Below are 24,691 nucleotides of genomic sequence, written 5' to 3' on the forward strand. Positions count from 1 at the left end.
GTATGGGAGAAGCTAAGCTACGCACGAAGCATGGGAACATTTATGGCATGTTTGATTCTCGCTTAAGAATTGGAAATTCAAAAACCTAATCCAAAGAAACCGACTCATACCGATGTGAATTGTAAAATGGTCAAAGGACACGAACCCATTGGTACGACCATAATATATAAGAAAGAAAAAAAAAAACAAAAAAGGGAAAAAAGTGGTTAAAGAAGACATGTGATCTTCTGACAAAACCGCCTTATCTTCCTCCATTATTTCAGTTATGAATCTGTTTGCAGTCTTTGTCTCTCCCTTTAATTCCTCTGTTTTCTTCTATGATTCTGTTTTTTTTTTTTTTTTTTACTTTCTTCACATTTCTTTCTCACGAGGGTATCTTTTCCAATGTCTTCATCTCAAATATTTTTTAATTTTTCTCAAGTTACTAGTAGCTTCTAACCAATCTTAGCTGATCTAGTCATTCGGTAGTAGCCCACTTGCATCATATCGGATGTGTCATAATGGATACAAGATAAATCAACAATAATATATACACAAAAATATGAACTTGTAAAAGTAAAATTGATTTATTTCATCAATATAAGTAAAATCGAGGGCGGCTTTCAAGTTTTGGGTCCATGAGAAGATAATGCTTCTATGTAAGAAAACATAAATGAATTGAGAAAATATGCTTACAAAACTATACAACTCAAAGTTTTGTTTCTACACTTTTTGTAACCCTCAAGAACATTGAAACAAACAATCTTTGATTTGTTACTAATAAAGATAAGTTTTAAAAGACCAAAAATAAAACGATAGTTGAAAAACGAATGATCATCATTCCCCGAAAAACCTGTATACCTTCCATCATCGTAATCTAATTTTCCCGGTTTTGTTTTCCTCTCCGTTAGTTGTAATATTTGCGGTATCTGGAGGAGAAGATGATCTCTGAGATTTCTCTAAAACTTTGGTAACAAATGAATAATAATAGTAGAAGGACCTCTTGATCTCTCAAAAGTTTTTTCTTCTTTTCTCAGTTTCTTTCTTGATGCTTAGACGAAGATGAATAAACTTGTGTATCCGTTGGTCTAGGTTCGTGTTTATTTTTCTTACTTCTGCGTTTCGGTTTTCGGATTTTGGTTGAATGTTGTTGCTGCTTCGGTATTACCACGACGGTGTTGCCTTGGGATAATGGCATTTGATCTTTCTTTTTGGTTGGTGGCTCAGGAGGAACATCTGGCCATGGAGTGCGTTTAGCCGCGACTGTAATCTCTAACGGAGGATCAATTATCCATCTGTATTCAGAGAACAATAAAAAATGAGAACAGAATCAGACAATATGATACCAACATCAACATCTTCTCAGAAAACACAAACATTTTGTGTGTAGTTTAGTTTGTTCTAACTCAAAGATTATACTAGAGACACATTCAATGACAGAGTTTAAGCCTCATGACTCAAAAAAGAGGAGTGGTCACGTCAATACATCAACATGAGACACTTACGAACTAGGACGAAATTGGACCGACCTCACGCAAATGTTTGGTGAGATTAAATTTTCACACTCCCAACTAATATATGATACTAGTCAAAACTTACTAACTAATCCCTAATTTTAACTTATGCATAAGTCAAGCAAAAGTTGTTACATTCCTTGTGACTAAAGACCTGCTTCCTAAATCGCTATTCATAATTTCGGTTTAATGCCTATCCGTTCTTCAACAAGATTGCAAGATGGTTAATGATACAACAATGTACTGAGCAAAAAGGTATACCCGGGAGGGAATTTGCTATCAGCGCGTGCTTCAACTCGAAGCCACCATAGCAGAACCTGTCTTCCACAGCTTCCAAGAGGCTCCACCATTGAAGGATCCTTCAATAAAGACAAAGGACTCTCCACACCTTCATTCTCATTCAACGACCCAAAGTCCTTAACCCACTCTGGCTTATTCTCAGCTTCCTCCCAAAGCAATCTCGAGTTCAACACAAAGCCAGACCACTCCAGTTTTTGAGGCAACACCGCAGCAACATCATCTATATAAACAGCACTCTTCCCCGCATATGGCAATGTATTGAAAATATGCCAACCAATCAACTGATCAGTTGAGTTACAAGCAGGACCTTGTACCGGTAACGAAGAGCTCTCCTCTTCTTCCTCTTTCTCCATCTCTTTCCTCTTATCCATCGACATAACCATCTCTTCCGCATTCCCCGAATGCGCCAATATCCCAACAGAAACAGTACCAAACCACTTCACATTCTGAATTTCATCAAAGAACTCCATACTATGCATATTACTATCATCCGCAAACATCACAATCCCATCAAGCTTCTCTTCCCTCACAACTCTAAACACACCAAAACAAGATCATCACTTTCAGCTTCAAATTTGTATACCAACAAATAAACTAAGCAAACAAAAGAGATAAAAAGCAATAGAGAATTGTATAAAACTTGCCTCAAAGCTTGAAGTCTCATAAAGACTTCTAATTTACTACGATCCTCCCAAGTATTAGGCATTCTCTGATCAATCCCAACATGAATCGTCCTAAGTCCTGATTTAGCAATAATCAAACCCGTCTCGTTAGTAGCACCACCAGCTTCAACAACGATCCAAACCACATCATAAGGAACAAGCATCAAAGAATGCACCACACCAGTCAAATGCAAAGCTTGAAAAGTCCTCACATAAGTAGGTGTCACAGCTATAACCATCTTACTACTTTTCATCCCAAAGATGGTCTTTTGCTCCTTCTGAACTCTCTCAATGATCCCATGAGCTTTCATTACCTCGACGGGATTCGGATGCGGCCAAGGCCGGATCCGGATCCCATGTCTTCCAACGACAACACGAGAGCTCTTCGTCGCCATCGCCACCGTCCCGTTTGCTCCGGGATCCAGATTACGGCCGATTGTGTGAACATCGAGGTGCTTCACCGGTAAGTCAGGACGAAACGGAGCAGAGTAGAGATTCATTGAAGAAGTAGAGAAGAGGAAGAAGAAGACTAATCTGGAGAAACGAAACCCGAGGACTAGACTAATCAAGCAACAAAGACAGTGCAGGATAAGCCAAAACACAGCGATTAAAGACTTCCCGGAGCCATCAACGGAAGAATCAAGAGACGTCGGAGATCTGAAGCTATTACTCCGACGATTCAAGTAACTCTGATGTAAAGCAGAGAGCTTCATCTTCTTCGTTGACCTCTCTTCTTGCTTCTTCCTCCTTATCAAAAGATCTGAGATTAAGCAACAAAAGATTACTTCGATTTCACGATCTTAATCAGTTCGATTATCGCTTTCTCTTCTTGCTGCTGCTGCTGCTCTCTCACCACCACCATACCAATCTCTGATGCTTCGATGCAACGCCATCGAAGAAGCAGAGGAAAGCGACAAGGTGATACACGTGTCGTTTTATTATTGGGGAATTAAATCTTTCAATTAAATTTTGAGTAAAATTAGGGTCGTTTTAATATGTCTCTAATTGAAGTCAATTTGTTTTTGGTCCCTACCAAAAAAAAAGTCAATTTGTTTTTGGTAATAATTTTTGTGGAAATTTCGGGTGTTAACATTAAACATCCCTCAATATTTGAATTAAATGTTGGCATAACAATGTAATGTGTTTTGTTTTTTTCATTAATACATATGGTTTTAATTTATGACTATTAAAAGTGATTATCGAGGAGGAATGTATACGAATTTGGGAAAGACTAACCAAAATGATTGATTACGAATGTCTGTAATGGGCCATTAGTAAGGCCCATGACAACGACGTATCCGCCATATCATAGACATAATAAGTGTACAGTTTGGTCCGGTAAATGACATGGTTTGAAGGGTTTTGGTTTAGATCTCGGTTTGTTTGTTGTGAAGATTGTTGTTATCGGTTCGTTTTGGTGGGGAAGTTATAAAGATTGTTGTTATTGGTTCGTTTTCACTTGCACACAAAGCATAAATATGATTACTCTGCGCCACCAAAGTGTCAAAGCATAAATATCATACACAGACATGTATATTCAGATTTATGAAATTATATTTGCAAGAAAATATATAAAGATATGTGTTTAGTATATATATACTTCCATTGCGTTATTACTTAAAAAGGCATTTGAACAAAGATATGAGGAACATAACAATTAACAAGTGACTTGTTATGAATCCTACTTAATTGAGTAGTCATGACCAATCCTAATCAGGGCCTCGTTAGGCCCATTGGGCTTATTATTGTGAACGCTTTTTGTTGGTTGCGTAATAATTTTTTTATCTAGGTGTGATGTGAAAGTGTCAACTCATTCACAAACGGTAATACATTTGAGACTCAAAAATTTACAACGGTAACAAATATAGACGTTGGAAAAGTAGCATTGGAAAAACAAATTCATAGATTTGAGACTCAAAAATTTACAACGGTAAAAAATATAAACGTTAGGAAAGTAGCCGTTGGAAAAACAAATCCAAGCTGCCTATATAAGTGACTCTTGCTCAGAAACTTACTTACCACAATCCTTTCTTCTTCGTCTATATTATCACTTACAATTCTCATAGTTTCACAAAGCAAAGGCTCCTTCTTTTTTCTTTTGTTCAAAAACGAGAGAGAGAGAGAGAGAGCAAAGTTTCATCCAAGATTTCTCGTAGTCAAACCCTTGAAGCATTTTCATCCAAAGTTTCATCGTCACTTCTTCAAGATTTGGTAAGAGTTGTTAGATGTAATCTCTCGAAGCATTTTTGTCACTTTTTCTTGTCACTAAAGTATCGTCAGTTTCAAGTCTACACATCATAGTGTTTAATTTTTCTTTTCTAATGTCATCTCTTCCTCTGTTTTTTCAGTGTTCTTGAAAGTTCTCTGCAACGAAAGGTAAGTAACAACAAGTCGAAGGTTTATCAAAATTGCTCTGCTCTGGCCTCTGTGATCTTATAATCTCTCTGCATCGTAATGAAGAACCAGAAGAGGATTCAGGCTCTGCTTTTAGGTTTGGTAAGAACCTGATGTTTCTTGTCATGTTGGTGCAAATCAGCTTTGAGAGATTTTTTTTTACATATGAGAAAAATTACAGTAAATTAGATTTTACTATTGGAATTTAGACAGATGTCTCACAGTCATGCTGTCAGATAAGGTCCACGGCATGTAGACCCAGATGATCTTCACATTATCCCTCTTCGTTTTCGGCATTGTTGAAGGTAAGTTTCATCAATTCTTATATTTATCTTCTTCTGATCCTTACATTTCTTTTCTTGATTATTGTTCAGTTTTTCTGACTTTTTTTAATATTGGGTTATTAAATTGATTTAAAACACTTTCTATTAATTTTTATATACTATTTTAGCCTACATATAGAGTCTTTATGATTTGGTATTTGTGACCAACTTTCATGGTTAGTGAGAGATTTGTTACAATTTTCTTTTTGCTCTCGTAGGTTTTGTTAAGGAAGAAGATAAAAGAAAGAACTTAACTTTTTCCCTTTTCTTTTGGTAAAAGAAAAATGACTTTGCCTCGGATCAAACCTTTTTAGGTTCACAAAATATTGTATTACCGTCTGTAATTGTATTACTCCGTCTGTTCCTTATAGTTTGATGTTTTGGAGTTTTTTCTTCTTCCACAAATACAAAACATCATTATTACTTTTACTTGTAAACATCATTATTAAACTAACAAAAAAAAATAATGAAATACTATAAAAAAAATTTAATTTACGTGTTAAACCTAAAGCATCATACTTAAATGGACATAACCTAGTGACTAATGGGCTCATCGCAATCTCCCCAACCCAGATGGATGCACTCGTTTGACACTCTAGAGTTCACCCAGACAAAAAAAAATGTGTTATAAAATTTTTTGGTTCATCCACAGAAACTACATCGAGTAAATTTTTTGGTTCATCCACAAAAAATGTACAAATTTTTTTATCACGCAGCATTTTATCGAGTATGAACTTGGCTTGTTTAGTGTGTTTAGTGGATACACAAATTTTGCGTTAAAAAAAAACAAATAAGAAAAACAACTTTTGTGTCAAAATGCGAACTAATTCTGCAACTACAAGAGAAAAAACATGGGCTTCCATTATGATCCTGGATTGGTTCATAATGGGCTGATATGTAGAAAGTAGAGTTCATTTGTCCTCTGACGACTATACAAGTGAAAATATTATGCAAATAGCCAAAAACTTTAGAGATATTTTTGATATGATTTTGTGTGAATACGTCCACAATTATTCGTCATAGAAAGAGAGATTTGATCGAATTCAACACGACTCTCAGACTGCAAAACTGATTTTTTAGAGGCCGGACCAAAGCAAGTTCTAACTTGGTAAGATCTTAAGAGTCGAACTACTTTTTGATAGTCCGGTCTTGTAATATCCCTACTATTCAAAAGAAGATATTGTTTTATAATGTCTCTCGACATAAAGATAAACTTGTTTACAATTTCAAGTTAGAGATGATGATAATGAGTTTTAAATTATATAAATTCGATGCAGGTGTATAAGTAACAAGTCAATAATTTGACGAAAAAAACCAAAGAAAAAAATAGTCAATAATTTAATTTCAATAATTCAGTTGTCGCAAGTAATAAGTCAAGTAGTAAAACGCCGAATAACCAGATTTTGGACAATATAAATGTACTTTACCTACGATCTTGACAAATCGAGCTCCAATAATTGTATAAACAAACAATTAAAATTAAAATAAATAAAAACTACACCTTCCTTTAATCTCACAAGTCTTATTAATTTTCACATGTGCCCTTTTGACCTTCAGGTGCAGATTACTTTTACAGTCTTATTACTTTTTTACCCTTCTCACAATTTTAATAAAAGTCAGAACTTTTGCTGTACATACTTTAATTGTTGCTCTAGTAATTCTCTTGTTTTCATGTATCTCTCTCTACTCCTTTTTGTTCTCTCACGTTTGATGTTTTGGCTATTCTTTAATGTTTTTATTTTATTTAAATTAATTAAAATAGAAAAATAGAGTAATGATGGAATGTGAAACCCTCATTTTTGTTGCATTGTTAGTAACAAACACATTATCTTCTATTTAAATAATAATATATTTTTAATTAAATAATAAAAAAAATTTATTTCTTAATTTATGTGCAAAACTCAAAACATCAAACTTAAAAAAAACAAGAAGTATATATTAGTAGAATACGTAGGTTTTCTTTTTCTTTTTTTCAAAGGAGATTACGTAAGTTTTCATCAGAGAAAGACTGTAATAGATAAGGTACAATTATACATCCCGAAAGATTTCATACTTTGTTATATACTTAATTTTAAGAGAAAAAAGCATAACTAGTAAAACTTTTTAATAACGACTATTTCTCGAGAGTAGAGCAATGTATGAAAATCTAATAGAATTTCATTTTCCACGGTTTGACGTAAAATGCGACCTTGACGCGTTGTCTAACGTCCCTGCAATTCAATAAACTTAATTAGCAAGCTTGTAAGTTCATAACAGCACGTTTTTTAAGTGATTTAACAATTTTATTCATTACGTGCACTAAGTAAATCGAGGCAAATTTTTTGTCACATGCCACAAAAGTTTTATAATTTTCAGAAGGAAAAACGAAAAAAAAGACCCATACATTTTTGGGGAAAATACGTAACAATAACATGCGTTTTTTAAAATGAGTGTATTGTCCACATCGATCTCAATGTACTTGAATTTAGATCGAGCGTTATCGATGAATTCATGTATATTAACAAAATCGTTGAACCATGAGTTAGTAATGATCAACAGATTGTGTTGTTAATCAAACCTTTTTAGATATGTTGACTCAATGAGTCAATGACTCTTGTGTTCGAATATAAACACCACGATTAAAGAGAACTAGTTTCTTTTTGTATAGACTATAGAATCATCACATGTATTATTAACTGTAAAAGCAGAAAGTTTTCAGATATTTTAATATAGTTTCCATGCATAATGAAACGAAATTAAAAGAAGGCACGAGTGTTCTTTAAACTTTCTATATATAATGAAATTATCATGGTTTAATGCAAAGAATTGTGGAGATCCATAAGGTACGTAAACTATATATATGTCTGTGGTCCTTTATCCGTTCATCGATTCAAGGGTTTGCTTCTATTGTTTGTCCTCCCAAAAGATAAATAAAACTTTTGAATTTTGGGTAATTGGCACGTTCATGTGCCAACCAGTTCACAGCTAATCCCCACTGCATAATTATTTAAGATATACGCTTAATTCTAGCAAAAATTATGATATAAGTTGTTTTTAGGGATATAAAATAAATTCGGAATAATACAGAAAAGATAATGATGGTCCATATATACTCCTTTTGCCACGTATAAATTAAAAATGGTCCAATTTTGTTCATTTTTTACCAAGAAATTGAGATTATGTGATATATGAGAACAAATGTTGACTACTCGATTGTATCCAAAATAAGAAAAATGAAAAATGATGTTGAGATATTAATCGTATTGTGATAATGATATATTGAGTAATACTATATATTAACTAGTGACATATATATTCTATTCACTCTGTTTCTTTTTGTATGGTGTAATTTTTTTTTTTTGCATTCTATTTTTTTAAAAAAGATTATTTAACTAGTGCGGTCATTATTAGCATTTATACAACAAGCTAAACGGTTAGACGGATAGACCACAATGACTTTGAGGCAGTTAAAGGCAATTTTCAAGTCTGGTATATTTTGGTCTGGTATACTTTTAGCAGGATGACGTGGATATATATTTGGTCTAACAAATTATGGAATGATTTGCTTATTCAGAAGGAGTAGGATGATATACCAACCCAAACAAAATAATATTGAAATGCATGCATAGCCAACAAAAAAAATTCATAAATTGAGTGTGTGATTGTATAGAATATGATTGGTGGTATATCCTTGAAAATAGGAGGATTTTTAAAAAAACGAAAGAAATGAGAGAGAAAAAGCAAAGGAGTCATTTGAGTCTTGAGATATATTATACTCTTTCCTTATCACTTCAAGGCAAAGACAAAAATTGTTTTATTTTAAAAAACGTTTTCAAATTTTTTATGTAAAACTTAAATGTATTTAATATTTTCAACTAATAATATTATATATATATATATATATATTTATTGGTTGAATTAGTTGTAGTTAATAATGTTTGAATGTAAAAAAGGTAAATTAAATGAAATTTTTTGTGTGTGTTTTAATATATATGCAAAAACTTGAAACATCACTATAAAATGAAACATATGGAGTATAAGAAATGTCTTTTTTTTTTTGTTTTGTGCAAATGGAGTATAAGAAATGTCTTGCATCTCTTTTCGGCACTAATTAAACAAGCAACAAGTGGCAGATTATATAGAAGAATTGTTTAATAAACACAGACAAAAGCTAGATTATAAAATCAGCAAATCAGCCTTCAGTTTCTTCAGTTTTATCTTCGATGATGTTTAAGTTAGAGATGTATGATTTTTTTTTTTTTTTTTGTCAATGAGTTTTGCTTGTTTGTTATTGATCTAGATAGTATTTTTTTAGATAGTTATTATGTATGCATGAAAAGATTGAAACTTTTTGTAAAACAAATAGTTTACTACAAATATTTTGATAACAAGCTTTGGACACTTTAGGTCATTGTTATGAAAAAAAAACTAATTAATAGTAGCAAAAGTAAAATCGTGTGGTGTATAATCCTTATATAATAAATTACAAGTCAGTTTAAAAAAACTGCAATCTTTTCCATCTACCATTTGGCTTAAATCTCAATTTTTGCTATTTCAATTTATTATTCGACAAAAAAAAATCCTTATATAATAAATCACAAGTCAGTTTAAAAAAACTGCAATCCTCTCCATCTACCATCTGGTTTAAATCTCAATTTTTGCTCTTTCAATTTATTATTCGACAAAAAAAATTGGACATCCTTATATAATAAATCACAAATAACTTTAAAAAAATTGCAACCATCTCCATCTGCCATCTGGCTTAAGTCTCAATTTTTACTCTTTCAATTTATAATTCGACAAAAAAATAAATAATAATAGACAGAAAAAATAAATCAATTCAACTGTTTTTACCCACTATCACAAAATAATTTTTTTCTGTGCAACGCACAGGCCTTAATACTAGTGGTTTTATATATCTAAAGATAAAATTATACGGTTTACGTCGTTCATGACTTCGATGTCGGTCGCATCTATAATATTTACGTACATATATGGACCTACGTACGTCTCGTATTGAAAATTTTCAGTATATTATTGGATTTTTTTGGAGAGGAATCCAAGCAATCCGATGACATAATCACACGTATGAAAAATGCTTTGATGTCATGTTGGCTAAACAAATGATATACATTATTCAGGAAAGTTTGCTTAACAATAGAGAATTATATTCTATTTTCAGAATTTTGGAAGTAAGATCAATATTCGCTTAAGTCACCAGATATTTTCGCTTTTGAAATCGAAATATCCAGTTTATGCTAAAAAAATTATTGTAGACATGTCACTAAATAAAAAAACAATTCCTACATAGAATTTTGGTATTTTTATGTATTGATTTAAACCATCTAAAGCATATTAATAATAAACTATTATTCTAATAAGTAATATCTAGCATCCTACCAAAAAAAAAGTAATATCTAGCATAAAAATTAAAATCTTATTAAAAAGTAAACAGATTTAAATTAGTAATCTAACACGTCAATCGCATGATTCCAACAAAACAGTCCATCTACAACGCATACGTACAAGTTTACAAAATTAAGATTTTAATGACTTATACAAAATCCCTATACTAATTTTGATTAATTTTCTGTTATATTTTTCAGGCTTTTAAATTAAATATAATTCTTCTTAATGTGTGGCTCAAGCATTAGACTCCGAAGGTACTTTCACTGTTTCCAAATAATTAGGTTCCATTTGATAAATTATCACAAATTAGTCTTCCAATGTTATGAAGCGTAAATATGTGCATGGAACTACAGTTTTGGCCTTAATTCCCCTTCTTAAATGACGATATTTGGAAGGGTATTATAGTAAAATAAAGCACATCGCTATTGCGTGGATGGAACGTCTATTTCCAAACGCCATACAATATCCACCGACCACCGACCTAAACCTTTTTTTTTTCATTTTGATGTTTAGGAACAAAAAAATTAATATTCTATTCTTGGAACAAAATTTTGGAGAGTTTATTGTGACTAATGTCATTTGTTGTTTGCAATTATTTAGATAATTGTTCATAATTGGAATTAAGATTTATGACTTTTTCAGCTGAACTAATCAACGGTTTAAGGTTGGATCACCTATTCACCAATCACCTATAAACATAATTTAAGAAAATTTGCAAATTTAGTTAGTTTCTCATCGCAACCAAAAGATAATGATGTTTCGAAAAGAGTAGTCGAAATTCGCTATAACATCTACAACTGCTATAGAAAAAAGTTTACATTTATTTATATCTTTAAAATTGTAAGTAGATCCTAGGATACCTTTTAAATTATATTCCTCCACATAAATATTTATTGATTTAAAAGATGTTAGTTTGTTCGGATAAAAGAATTAAAAATGTAAAAAACTTACAAAATTATATTTAAAGCTATTATCAAACTGAATCTCGCATTCTCCAGTACTCTAGTCATTTATGCTATAGCATTATCTATTGTCAAAGGTAGATTAGATAATCTTTTAATTTTCAATATAACATGAACATTTACGCTACTTGTTTCAAAAGAAAAATTTAAAATTTCACAAATGATATAGGTAATAATTCGAAAATGAAAAAAATAAAGTAAAATATACAGTTTTTTTAATGTGAATATCAATGAAATTAAGTCGAATTTTTTTTCTTTCAACAGTTAAAATTTTGAAATGTAATGTATTGACATAACAAAATACGAAACAAATAATATCTGTAAAAAATAAGAAAAAAAACATAGGAAATAAGGAAAGACAAAGCTCCTCAAAAATCCCACTTAACTTGTCCCCAGAACAGAAGGAGACACGCGTGTCATTACCGCCTCTTCCCTATTAAATATTTGTATGCAAAAAAGCAATAAATAAGTAAATTAACCGTATTATTTGCTTGAACATTTCTGTATCATTTTTTAAACACCTAAATCAATCTAAGTTAAATCCCATTTATTATTATTTCCCAAATTCCACAACAACGACCCACTTTCCTACGTCAATACTATTCCTATTCCATGCAATCAATATAAATATCCTCTGTTTACTTGTAGTTTCAGTATATTTTATTTGGGTAAGATTTTTTCAATTTATGACGATTTGACGATTTGAACAAATATATATATATATATATATATATATATATATATATATATATATTCCAATAGCCAACTCGAAATTGAATATATAGTAGAAATTTATATAACCTAAAGTTTATTTAAAATATTTGGAACTAATTGACGTGCGATATAAAGAATTAAATTTCTAGAATACAATTTTGTATTTTACTGCTAGCCGAGATACTAGACATTCTAAGAAATGTAAAACAACTCATTTAAAAAATAAAATAAGATAACGCATTTGCAACATTTCATGGATTTATACCGTAGGACAATCTTGCATTCAAATCTTTTTATTTTATTTAGTTAAGGATGTTTAAATGCATATATAGTAACGCTGATATATCTAACCGTCCAATGGAAAAAAGCCGACGAGCATTATTAAATTAGATGCATGAGCGTATTTAACACTAATATTTTAATTCCGTCCAAATGATAAAGACAAAATATAATAACTACGATTTATCTATATGTGTATATATAAATGTCAGGGAAGATGAGATTGTTGTCTCTGTCTTAGAATATATAGAGAACGAAAAAAGAAAACAGAAAAAAAATATATACTTATATGAGAAAGAGTTATTAAGCGATTAGTGTCGGTGAATTTTTTGAAACTTCTTCTCTTTTGCGGTTTCGTGTTCCACTCCTCTCTTCTTGGCCCACGTGTTCATCAATCTTCCCCTCCGCATGTAATCTCTTCGCCGTCAATTTCACATCTTCTTTAAAAATCTCTCTAGATCGAAAAAGGGTTGATTCTTGAAGTCTCCGGCGAAAACCATATGGAGACGGCGACTGAAGTGGCGACGGTTGTTTCTACTCCGGCGGTTACGGTTGCAGCGGCGGCGACGAGGAAGAGGGAGAAGCCGTATAAAGGGATAAGGATGAGGAAGTGGGGGAAGTGGGTGGCGGAGATAAGAGAGCCTAATAAACGGTCAAGGATCTGGCTTGGCTCTTACTCTACTCCTGAAGCGGCGGCGCGTGCTTATGACACGGCGGTGTTTTATCTCCGAGGTCCTTCCGCTCGGCTTAACTTCCCGGAGCTTCTAGCCGGAGTTACCGTTGCGGGAGGTGGCGGAGGAGGAGGAAACGGTGGTGGAGATATGTCGGCGGCGTATATAAGGAGAAAAGCGGCGGAGGTTGGAGCTCAAGTGGATGCGTTAGAAGCGGCGGGGGCGGGAGGGAATCGTCATCATCATCATCATCATCATCATCAACAACGTGGTAATCATGATTATGGAGACAATCTTAGTGATTATCATATTAATGATGATCATATGGAGTGTAGTAGTAAAGAAGGGTTTAAGAGGTGTAATGGATCGTTGGAACGGGTTGATTTGAACAAATTACCCGATCCGGAAACTTCAGATGACGATTAGGAAATAAAAATAGAAACAAATAATATCGATTTGTTTTCACTACTTTGGTAAAGTTTGTTCTTCCTTCATCCAAACAAAAAAAAAAAAAAGTTGTAGAAGGAAGTTTAGAGAATGTCTGCTTTACGATGCGCAGGCGGTTGCTAACATGCACCTCCTCCTCCATGAGTTTGTTTGTGATTACTAATTTATTATCAGTGTAATGATATTTTTCCATAAATAGTTTTCACTACTCAATCCTGTCATACTTCCAACTCCACAAGTGTTCAATGTTTCGGTTTGGTTATAGGTAGGAGGTAGTATTAGTATGATGTTATAGATAAAATCTGGATGGGGAACGCGGCGGTGAGTGAATAGCAGCAGAAACAGGAGACTAAGGATTTAGAGAGATTGGAGAGACAATGAGTGTCCTACAAAACAAATATGGTAAGTGGGTCTTAACTTGTCCGATCGTAACAACTAAAGCTCTCTCTATCTCTATTATCCTAACTACTAAAGTCTTCCCTTTTCTTTCTTCTGTGTTTTCTAATCTCTTTTGTGGGGCAAAGACAGCAAAAACTCACATATCTCAAAACTTGATCATTTCTTTTGCTATGGTCTTGTAATGAAAAGACTAGTCTCAAACATGTGTTTCTTTCTCCATTAGAGAGCTTAAAAACAGTTTCTAGTTCATAAATCTGTTTTTCACTTCATTTTGACTCAATTAAATCAGATCCATGAGTGTTTTTTTCCATCAGATCACCATAATAACTAAAGGTCAATTGTTTTGAGGTTTCGTTAGACAGCTAATGATGAGCATGACCTTGCAACTAACACTCTTGTAACTTGTTATTATTATAGTATTTTTAATCGAGTAAATCATGGAAGTTCTTGACAGGAAATAACTTAAATTACTCGATCTAGAGCCTCCTTGTTAAGAAAAAGATTCCAATTTCACAGATACGTTTGTACGGACGAAACCAAGAAGGTAAAGGAAAAATATTTTTGGTTGAACCAAAATCAATTAAAATACCTTAAAAGGCTGTTACTTTGGTGGTTAACCAAATGTAGAAAGTAGGAAACAAGTTTTTTTTTCTTTCTAAATGAAAATAAAAATTTCGAAAGCATAATTGGATGAGAATCAAATACCCAAAGCATCTGATAACCTAACCCATCAAACAAACAGAGAAGCTGATTCTGCAAAAATAGAAAAAGTTAGAAGTGCAACTTACCTTTGATTCTTCTCGAGATTACTAGGCAGGCTTAACTTCGATGCAAACTGTAATATAAGTTGTGGCTCTTATTCTACTAATACATGGTACAATTGTCGCTGTTTCTCACTTTTATTCTCTGGAGAATGTTTGATCACTGCTTTCCTCTACAAAGCTATTTTCTTCTTTGTGATATATATCTTAATCAAGCATTCCTATCACCGGAGCGCTTTATTTGAAGCGCGGCTCTAACCACGTTTCCTCTTGTGATGATACCGACCTTTTTTCAAAGGAAATATAAGATGGATAAGTGATGTGAAAGGGGGTGTGTTCAAAATTAAATGTGAGATTGGTAATTGTAAAATCTCTCTTACCAATTTGCCATCAGAATCTACCACAGGGAGCCGGCGATATTTTGTCTCAAGCAAAATTCTAGTGGAAAATAGAATAAGAAGCTTTAAGTTAGAGAAGAATGTGATCATCACAGTGAATTTAGATAGAGATGAGAAAAGAAATGGCGGCACTGAAAATAAAGGAAAGACAATAACTTAGCAGCATCTTCGAGGTTGGTTTTTTCCTCAACAACTAGTGGAGCTGGTGTCATTAAATCTCCAACAAGCTTCCCATTGGTTTTGCTGAGTAGCTTTTGCACTGCATTGAAAGTCTGCAAATGTTTCTATCGGTCAATATGACATGATACAAGATCATCAAAAGATACAAAAATGAGAATATATAGAAACTATTCATTTTGAGATGGTTTACCCTATCAGATTTGACTCCACTTTACAGAATCCTGTCGACGTCTACTCAAACTAAGGCACTGAATGTAAAATTACCCATGTATATTTCATATAAGGTACTTCTTTAGTGCATACACTCATAACAATCAGAAGATCCTATAATTGGTTTACATCAATTAGCTGAATTATGTGCATGGTCATTGTGTAAATCAAAATAAGTTACTCGGTAGCTTTCAATTCACACTATCAACTGCTGATAATGTGCACCAGGCGAATGAGCACAGTGAGAAAGACTTTGAATGAGTGTTTTGAAAAGCATTCAGGTCAAAATGATAATAGGAAAAGGAAGGGCCACATACTTTCCAGGTGCTGTCAACCTCAGGGAACATGGAATTTTCTGTTCTTCCACTACCTATTAGCAACACAAAAAACCAGCAATAAGATTTAAGGGGTAAGGGAAGAAACTTTGTTGATCATTCCATGTTGAGCGTGCTATCTAGCGACCGAATGAGACAGAAGGTCATCATAACATAGATATTTCTGGCTTAAAGCCACCATGTGATCAAGTAGCTTTCTTCTTTCTCCACTTCAAAGAGATGAGAAAGCAAAGGAAACCAAATACATTAAGAGGTGTAGCTGGCCCATTTACCAGATATGGAGTCCAAAGCCAACAAGTCATAATCTGAAACAAGCCCAACCTGCAGCAACAAAGAATCCCTCATAAGCATCCACGAGTAGATCCCTTTCCACACGTAAGACCTGAATGACAAAAGTGGATACTAACCAATTTCCAGTCTTCGTCTATCACAGGAAATCCTGTAATTCTATTCTCCACAAGTAGTTCCAGAGCTGTAGAGAAGAAACAAAAGAGATTATAAGTTTGAAACACCACAGCATCGCATATTCGCATGTTTCAAGCAATCTGATGGGACTTTAAAGGATAAGAAACAGCTACCTTCATCCACAGTAGTCGTAGGTTTCACCACGTGCAAGTCATCCTTCTTTGTCATGAACTCACCAACAGTGTACACTCCACTTCTTGGCTACAGTAATAGTCATATACAAACCTCAAAACTAATCCTCTAATCATCTAAAATGTGCAATTTCACCAGGTCCGGTCTAAGCTACAATTCAATCGTTGTACAGAACCGGAAACTATAATCTCATCTATGAAAATTCCCAGAATCTAAGACGCCAATGATCAAATATTCACATGCATAACAAAATTCCCCAAAATGGAAAGAGGAATTTGAGTGAAGGAGCTTACAGAAGAGGAATTCTTCATCAAAGTGGAACCGGCGGCGGAAGAAGCTGAAGGAATCCTGGATTTGGAAGGGAAGCTTCGAGAGAAATTGAATTTGTGACATGGCTGAACCGAGAGAAACCTCGGCGGAAGAAGATACGGCGAGGAAGGAGAGGATGATGCGCGTAGGCGTGTGAAGGAGAGTGGAACAGAGTATAGGAAGGCGTCCATTGGCCGTCGGAGAGAGATCGCCGGAAGTAAAAGAGTGATGGAGGAGGAGATATGCCTCACCGCTTGTTTGTATTGGGAAAAGCGAAAGTGTGACTGTGACTTTAATGGCTAAACGATGTAGTTTTGAAAAGCGAAAGTGTGACTGTGACTTTAATGGTAAAACGATGTAGTTTTGAAATTAGAATACAATTATGCTTATAATAAAATTCGAACACGTGCCCTTTTAACGAAATCTGCAAATTGCGAATAGAAAAATAAGACCGTTGTAAACGGTCCTTAATTGTAATCAATTGCCTTTTTTTTTGAAGTCCAAATATGAAAAAAAGGAAAACAATATAATGTTTCCTTTTTTCTTTGCGTGAAATTTTTCCCTTATAAATATTTAACTTTCTTCTTTCTTGAGAAATCATAATTCTTCTTCTAAAAAATATTCTTCTTTTCTCTGCTATTGTTTTACAAAGACGATCGTCTAGCACGAGAGACCGTGAAATTGATGATCCATATATATCGCCGACCTGTACCAACGCCAATATCTCGGATGCATCTTCTATTTCTTCTCTATCGTCGTCGAAAGCTCTCACTGAGGATTCATCGGTAAGTCTTATTCTTTCGAAATCTGTTTAATTCTTCATGGATCACCAAATCTGGTTCCTTCTCTCGATAGTTCTAGGGTTTAGATACATGAGAAGAATTCGAACTGAATTGTTAGTAACTACTGAACTATGCATGTCTCTGTGATTCATCGTATTACTTTAAATTATTTAGGTTATAGTTACATAAGCTTTGTAATTAAGTTTTGCTCCTATGTGATAGATCTTTAAACTTGTCTTGATCATTAGATACAGAAGATGGATTACAGTGATAAATTTTCATTCTTTCTATACTTTTATCTGATTACCTTGTCACTGTATCAACAGTGGATTTGGTTTTGTAGTGATGTGAACCTAAAGAGTAGGAATAAGTTTGAAAAGAGGAATATTTGAACATTGCATTAATTAACACATATATGGCTTTAATGTTGCAGGGATTTGAGCTTCAACAAAACCCACAATGGTTTCGTATCCTGCTACCACATAGACGATTTCCCTGGCTGTAGAAGCCAACGGCTCCGAGGCTATTTCGATATCGTATCAGGTTTCTTAATCTTTCTTAATTTCCTTTTTTTTATATATATTAAGATATAGATTTCTTTATTAATTAACGTTATAGATAATAATCGATTTGGTGAAAACAATATTTTCAATTATAGATATTCGGATTTCAAACAAAAATAAAATCTTTTTCTTAACTAATATTGTTAAATAAAATATTTTAATTTTAAATAATATTTTCAAACTTAAATATTAAATTTAAATACGTGAAAACGGTTAGACTTAGCATCCCGTCCTTTTGGTCCGTAAGTCTTGTGGTGTCATAAGTTCAACATGTTTTCACGTATTTAAATTTAATTTTAAGGTTTTTTCAAAAATAATATTTTAAGTAAATAGTTTATATATTTTTTAGGTAAAAGTTTTTTATTATATAAGATATTTTCGAACTTAAATGTTAAATTTAAATACGTGAAAACGGTTAGACGACTTAGCATCCCGTCCTTTTGATCTGTAAGTCTTGTGGTGTCATAAGTTCAACATGTTTTCATGTATTTATATTTAATTTTAAGGTTTTTTTTAAATATAATGTTTTAAGTAAATCGTTTAGATATTTTTTACCTAAAAGTTTTTTTACTATACAAAATATTTTCAAACTTAAATGTCAAATTTAAATACGTGAAAACGGTTAGACTTAGCATCCCGTCCTTTTGGTCTGTAAGTCTTGCGGTGTCATAAGTTCAACATGTTTTCACGTATTTGGATTTAATTTTAAGATTTTTTCAAAAATAATGTTTTAAGTAAATCGCTTGTATTTTTTTAGCTAAAAGTTTTTTATTATATTAAATATTTTCAAACTTAAATGTTAAATTTAAATACGTGAAACGGTTAGACTTAGCATCCCTTCCTTTGGTCCGTAAGTCTTGTGGTGTCATAAGTTCAACATGTTTTCACGTATTTAAATTTAATTTTTAAGGTTTTTTCAAAAATAATGTTATAAGTAAATCGCTTAAATTTTACCATACAAAATATTTTCAAACTTAAATGTTAAATTTAAATATGTGAAAACGGTTAGACTTAGCATCCCGACCTTTTGGTCCGTAAGTCTTGTGGTGTCATAAGTTCAATATGTTTTTACGTATTTAAATTTAATTTTTAAAGTTTTTTCTAAAATAATTTTTTAAGTAAATTGCTTATATATTTTTTAGCTAAAAGTTTTATATTATACAAAATATATTCAAACTTAAATGTTAAATTTAAATACGTGAAAACGGTTAGACTTAGCATCCCGTCCTTTTGGTCCGTAAGTCTTACGGTGTCATAAGTTCAACATGTTTTCACGTATTTGGATTTAATTTTAAGGTTTTTTCAAAAATAATGTTTTAAGTAAATCGCTTGTATTTTTTTAGCTAAAAGTTTTTTATTATATTAAATATTTTCAAACTTAAATGTTAAATTTAAATACATGAAAACGGTTAGACTTAGCATCCCGTCTTTTTGGTCCGTAAGTCTTGCGGTGTCATAAGTTTAACATGTTTTCACATATTTAGATTTAATTTTAAGGTTTTTTCAAAAATATTTTTTTAAGTAAATCGCTTATATATTTTTATTATACAAAATATTTTCAAACTTAAATGTTTTAAATACGTGAAAACGGTTAGACTTAGCATCCCGTCCTTTTGGTCTGTAAGTCTTGTGGTGTCATAAGTTCAACATGTTTTCACGTATTTAAATTTAATTTTTAAGGGATTTTCAAAAATAATGTTTTAAGTAAATCGCTTAAATTTTACCATACAAAATATTTTCAAACTTAAATGTTGAATTTAAATATGTTAAAACGGTTAGACTTAGCATCTCGTCCTTTTGGTCCGTAAGTCTTGTTGTGTCATAAGTTCAATATGTTTTTACGTATTTAAATTTAATTTTTAAGGTTTTTTCTAAAATAATTTTTAAGTAAATCGCTTATATATTATTTAGCTAAAAGTTTTTTATTATACAAAATATATTCAAACTTAAATGTTAAATTTAAATACGTGAAAACGGTTAGACTTAGCATCCCGTCCTTTTGGTATGTAAGTCTTGTGGTGTCATAAGTTCAACATGTTTTCACGTATTTAAATTTAATTTTTAAGGTTTTTTCAAAATAATGTTTTAAGTAAATCGCTTAAATATTTTTTATCTAATAATTTTTTATTATACAAAATAGTTTTAAACTTAAATGTTAAATTTAAATACGTGAAAACGGTTAGACTTAGCATCCCGTCCTTTTGGTCTGTAAGTCTTGTGATGTCATAAGTTCAACATGTTTTCGCGTATTTAAATTTAATTATATGGTTTTTTCTAAAATAATTTTTTAAGTAAATCGCTTATATATTTTTTAGCTAAAAGTTTTATACTATACAAAATATTTTCAAAGTTAAATGTTAAATTTAAATAAGTGAAAACGGTTAGATTTAGCATCACGTCCTTTTGGTCCGTAAGTCTTGTGGTGTCATAAGTTCAACATGTTTTCACGTATTTAAATCTAATTTTTAAGGTTTTTTCAAAAATAATGTTTTAAGTAAATCGCTTAAATATTTTTTATCTAATAATTTTTTATTATACAAAATATTTTCAAACTTAAATGTTAAATTTAAATATGTGAAAATGGTTAGACTTAGCATCCAGTCATTTTGGTCCGTAAGTCTTGTGGTGTCATAAGTTCAACATGTTTTCACATGTTTAAATTTAATTATATGTTTTTCAAAATAATTTTTTAAGTAAATCGATTATATATTTTTTGGCTAAAAGTTTTTTATTCTACAAAATATTTTCAAACTTAAATGTTAAATTTAAATACGTGAAAACGGTTAGACTTAGCATCCCGTCCTTTTGGTCCGTATGTCTTGTGGTGTCATAAGTTCAACATGTTTTCACGTATTTAAATTTAATTTTAAAGTTTTTTTCAAAAATAATGTTTTAATCAAAACGCTTATATATTTTTTAGCTAAAAGTTTTTTAATATAAAAAATATTTTCAAACTTAAATATTAAATTTAAATACGTAAAAACGGTTAGACTTAGCATCTCGTCTTTTTGGTCCGTAAGTCTTTTGGTGTCATAAGTTCAACATATTTTCACGTATTTAAATTTAATTTTAAGATTTTTTCAGATATAATATTTTTAGCAAACCGGTAAGATATTTTTTTATCTAAAAGTTTTTATTATACAAAATAATTTTATCAACAAAATGTTTTCAAACTAAAATTTTAAATTTAAATACGTGAAAACTGTTAGACTTAGGATCCCGTTCTTTTCGTTCGTATGTCTTGTGGTATCATAAGTTTAACATGTTTTAACGTATTTAAATTTAATTTTATGTTTTTTTCAAAAATAATGTTTTAAGTACCTTTTAGATATTTTTATCTAAAAGTTTTTTTATCATACAAAATGTTTTTATTAACAAAATGTTAAATTCTATTGCGTTAAAAACAAATCGGATCTAGCATCCCATCCTTTTATTAACTAAATGTTTTGATTTTTTTAAAAATTTTTGTTTTAAAAACTAAACTAATTGTTAATTTTAAAACTTTAAAAACAAAACTAATATGCCTTTAATTTGATGTAATTTGTTGTTTTTTTTTTTGTTAAAGATGTAATTTGTTGTTTTTTTAATCTCTTATGTCATTTCCTCATTGTTATTTATTTAATTGCTAAAATTTTTGCGTTTTCCATTTTATTTTGTTTTGTCCAAAGTTGTTTTCTCTTTCGACATGGAAAACAAAATTGACCATGTTTTAATTCTATTCATTTTGTTTTCCATCTACGTCAAAAACTAGTAAAGTAAAAATACTTCGATATCATGAACTCGATCATTGGGTTTCCGACTAAACTTCATTCCATCTTTTACTTTCGTGATAATAGATTTCCATGTCTAATGTGTTATTTCCGATATCAACAGCTTTGATAGCAAACTGTTTTAATAAATCTATAGATTTAACTAACCATTAATTAGACTAAAGTCTTGGTTCTTTCATACTATATATCATTTTACACGTAAATATGTTCCTCTAAAAGGTATTTTAGTGAAATTAAGCAGCTTATGCCTTATGGTATATCAAACGCTGTCGTTTTAAAGTTTCTTGTCAACCAACCACAATGAGATAGATATTTTCTTCATAGCTTGAAACGAATCATCTTATTAATTTATTTAATTTGTCTGAAACATCGAAACAAATTTAAAGCAGAAATTAAAGTGAAAAATGGAAATGATTCCCATATTGATGAAAACTTGAAAAGTCGGAATAATTCGTTGGTCCCTCCATTAACTAACGTGAATTATTGCAAATGGGACCGTACTAAAATTTGGGTGTGGTTTCGATATAGTACCCAAAAAAAAAGTTAAAAGGTAAAACTTAATTAAAAGAAATAAATTGTGTTTGTGTGTGTCGTCGGTGTCGAAGGATGTTTGGGAACCAAGTGGGGTTAATTTCAAAGATTTACAAAAATGGAAAGTCTTTGGACCGCAAAACGTAAGGACATCGTACCTAAGTTCCTGACTCCTTACTATATTTGTACATTAACGTGTTTCCCTTTGTACCTTTTTTGTCGTCTCCTTTAGATTTTTTTCTCCTTCTCAATAATTTAACCCTAAGTATTCATTTGTCCCCAACCTATATCGTAAATCCACACCCTTCATATATTTGTACTAACACATATATATATATATATATATATATATATAATAAAATAGATAAACTTTCGAATTAGAGACATGATTAAGAACTCGAATAAAATATATATATATATCCAAGTTCTTAATCATGTCTCTAATTCGAAAGTTTATCTATTTTCTTTCATAAGTTAAGCCATGTAATTTGAAAGTCCATTAAAGAAACTTCAACATTCTCTTGCTTTTTCTTTTAAAATAGTTACTAGAATATCATACATTTTCTAAAAATTACTCATATGTTTTGAGCATTTGTGTAATTACAATTAACACCCTTCATTAGTTTTTTTTAATTAATAATTTTTAATTCGTTTTTAATTAAAGTAATAAATAAAAATTTGATTATCTATATCATTAATCCACATCACCAATCTCACATTCCTCAAACTCACGTTATTTCTCCTCTTCTCTTTTTTGTCTCCAAATCCAAGAAAAGCTTTTAGATCATTTCTCCTCTTCTCTTTTTTTGTCTCCAAATCCAAGAAAAGCTTTTAGATCTAATAATCTGCAACTAACTTGGGTACAACATTGACAAAGATCTTCAAATTGCAGGATTGGGCTGGATCTTCCTAGACCTCACAGCCACAACGCTTGCCATAGGGTCCCAAATCAAAAGCTTCGTCAGATCTACTCGCAACCACGCTCACAAAAAAAGTCATCAAAAATCAAAACCCAAAACAAAGAGATCTATGGAATTCTACATGATTCGTTACAGGTTTGAGTTGAAATCAAGAATAGCTACTCTTTTACTTTGATTTTACATGTCTCTCGTTTAATCTTCCTCTCAATCGATCTATTTGGAGACATTTCTACTTCTATCTATGTTTTGATTCATACGGTTTAGTCTTCCTCCTATGTATCCCTCAAACATATTTTTACGAATCTTAATTTGATTGTTGTTATTTGACCAATAAATTTTATATTGTCTTCTCCAAAAAAATGTTGCTTTCCGATACACTTCATATAAACTTTTTGTAATGGTATGTTTCATTATTTGGCTCCTACTCGAGTCGAATCCAATTCTATATAAGAAAAAACTATCACCACATCGAAACAAATTAAAATAAAATCTCGTGAAGACATCGAGGAGAGTATCCACTCTCAGCTAGCTCACATGCCCCACCCCCCATCGAACGAATAATAAAATGGCACGTAACCAGATCGAAAGTGGATCCTACTTGAGGGTATATGGATTTTGGAAGCCTAACAAGATTTGGACAACCTCACAAATCGAGATTCTATCGATACCGTCCGATGTTTTCCACGTTCGTTAATCTCGGACTTGATTGCGATTCCAAGATTGCAATTTTTGTTAAAAAAAGACACATCTTACTTTATACCAGCTAAGTTGTATATCTTTTACATTCTATAAAAAATAATATCATTGTATTTGATCATAGTATGTCAGACTGTCAGTGATTATTATAGTATTCATAATATTTACCCATTACCCAACAAGATCCACTGTTTTGATTTGCATTCATATTAGAACAAGAGTGAATCCAAAATTTACTGGATACAATCATTAATATGTAAACTGTATGATAGCTGGAAACTTGTATATCATGTATAACATAATTTCTGAATAAGTTAAAAAGGGAAGAGAAGTTCAGATATATACTTCCAACGAATAATAAATAAAATCTAGTACTACGTTATCATTATTTCAAAATAAGTACCGTTTTTGACTGTCAATGTAAATTTGACATAAAACACAAAGTTAATAACAAAATTATATAAAATATTAGTGACAATCAACTTATGTTATAGAGAGGCGGCATAACATAATTTGAAAATATTTTTAAATATGTATGCAAAATGTCAAAAATATATTAACATATAAAAAAAACTTTTAATGTTTAATGTTGAATTCTTGAATTCTT

At 31.5% G+C, this 24,691-nt stretch overlaps 4 protein-coding genes and 1 long non-coding RNA gene across 5 annotated transcripts; 3 read left to right on the forward strand and 2 right to left on the reverse strand.

The window, feature by feature from the left end:
• Nucleotides 1-550: 550 nt before the first annotated feature.
• On the reverse strand, nt 551-3,363 carry LOC9305070 (probable beta-1,4-xylosyltransferase IRX14). The gene is made up of 3 exons (XM_002868953.2): nt 2,438-3,363; nt 1,755-2,327; nt 551-1,274 (listed from the first exon to the last, which is right to left on the reverse strand). Exons 1-3 carry the CDS (start codon nt 3,166-3,168, stop codon nt 1,013-1,015), a joined length of 1,566 nt encoding a protein of 521 aa, XP_002868999.1. The 5' UTR covers nt 3,169-3,363; the 3' UTR covers nt 551-1,012.
• Nucleotides 3,364-4,255: 892 nt separating this feature from the next.
• On the forward strand, nt 4,256-5,540 carry LOC110226157. Its single transcript, XR_002330252.1, has 4 exons — nt 4,256-4,666; nt 4,804-4,951; nt 5,059-5,154; nt 5,391-5,540. It is a non-coding gene; the product is annotated as an uncharacterized LOC110226157 (long non-coding RNA).
• A 7,124-nt stretch (nt 5,541-12,664) lies between these two features.
• Nucleotides 12,665-13,846, forward strand: LOC9305071 (ethylene-responsive transcription factor RAP2-10). The gene has a single exon (XM_002866917.2). The coding sequence runs from the start codon at nt 13,016-13,018 to the stop codon at nt 13,610-13,612; it is 597 nt and encodes a 198-aa protein (XP_002866963.1). The 5' UTR covers nt 12,665-13,015; the 3' UTR covers nt 13,613-13,846.
• Nucleotides 13,847-14,747: 901 nt separating this feature from the next.
• Nucleotides 14,748-17,122, reverse strand: LOC9303036 (CBS domain-containing protein CBSX1, chloroplastic). The gene is made up of 8 exons (XM_021019230.1): nt 16,807-17,122; nt 16,495-16,582; nt 16,324-16,388; nt 16,189-16,237; nt 15,899-15,951; nt 15,348-15,463; nt 15,174-15,231; nt 14,748-15,079 (listed from the first exon to the last, which is right to left on the reverse strand). The coding sequence occupies exons 1-8, from the start codon at nt 17,011-17,013 to the stop codon at nt 15,005-15,007; spliced, it is 711 nt and encodes a 236-aa protein (XP_020874889.1). The 5' UTR covers nt 17,014-17,122; the 3' UTR covers nt 14,748-15,004.
• A 293-nt stretch (nt 17,123-17,415) lies between these two features.
• LOC110226739 lies at nt 17,416-23,715 on the forward strand. Its single transcript, XM_021019305.1, has 3 exons — nt 17,416-17,607; nt 18,038-18,147; nt 23,361-23,715. Exons 1-3 carry the CDS (start codon nt 17,507-17,509, stop codon nt 23,561-23,563), a joined length of 414 nt encoding a protein of 137 aa, XP_020874964.1. The 5' UTR covers nt 17,416-17,506; the 3' UTR covers nt 23,564-23,715.
• Nucleotides 23,716-24,691: the final 976 nt, after the last annotated feature.

The sequence above is a fragment of the Arabidopsis lyrata genome, assembly GCF_000004255.2.
Source record: "Arabidopsis lyrata subsp. lyrata unplaced genomic scaffold ARALYscaffold_7, whole genome shotgun sequence".
In the NCBI taxonomy this organism is placed as follows: domain Eukaryota; kingdom Viridiplantae; phylum Streptophyta; class Magnoliopsida; order Brassicales; family Brassicaceae; genus Arabidopsis; species Arabidopsis lyrata.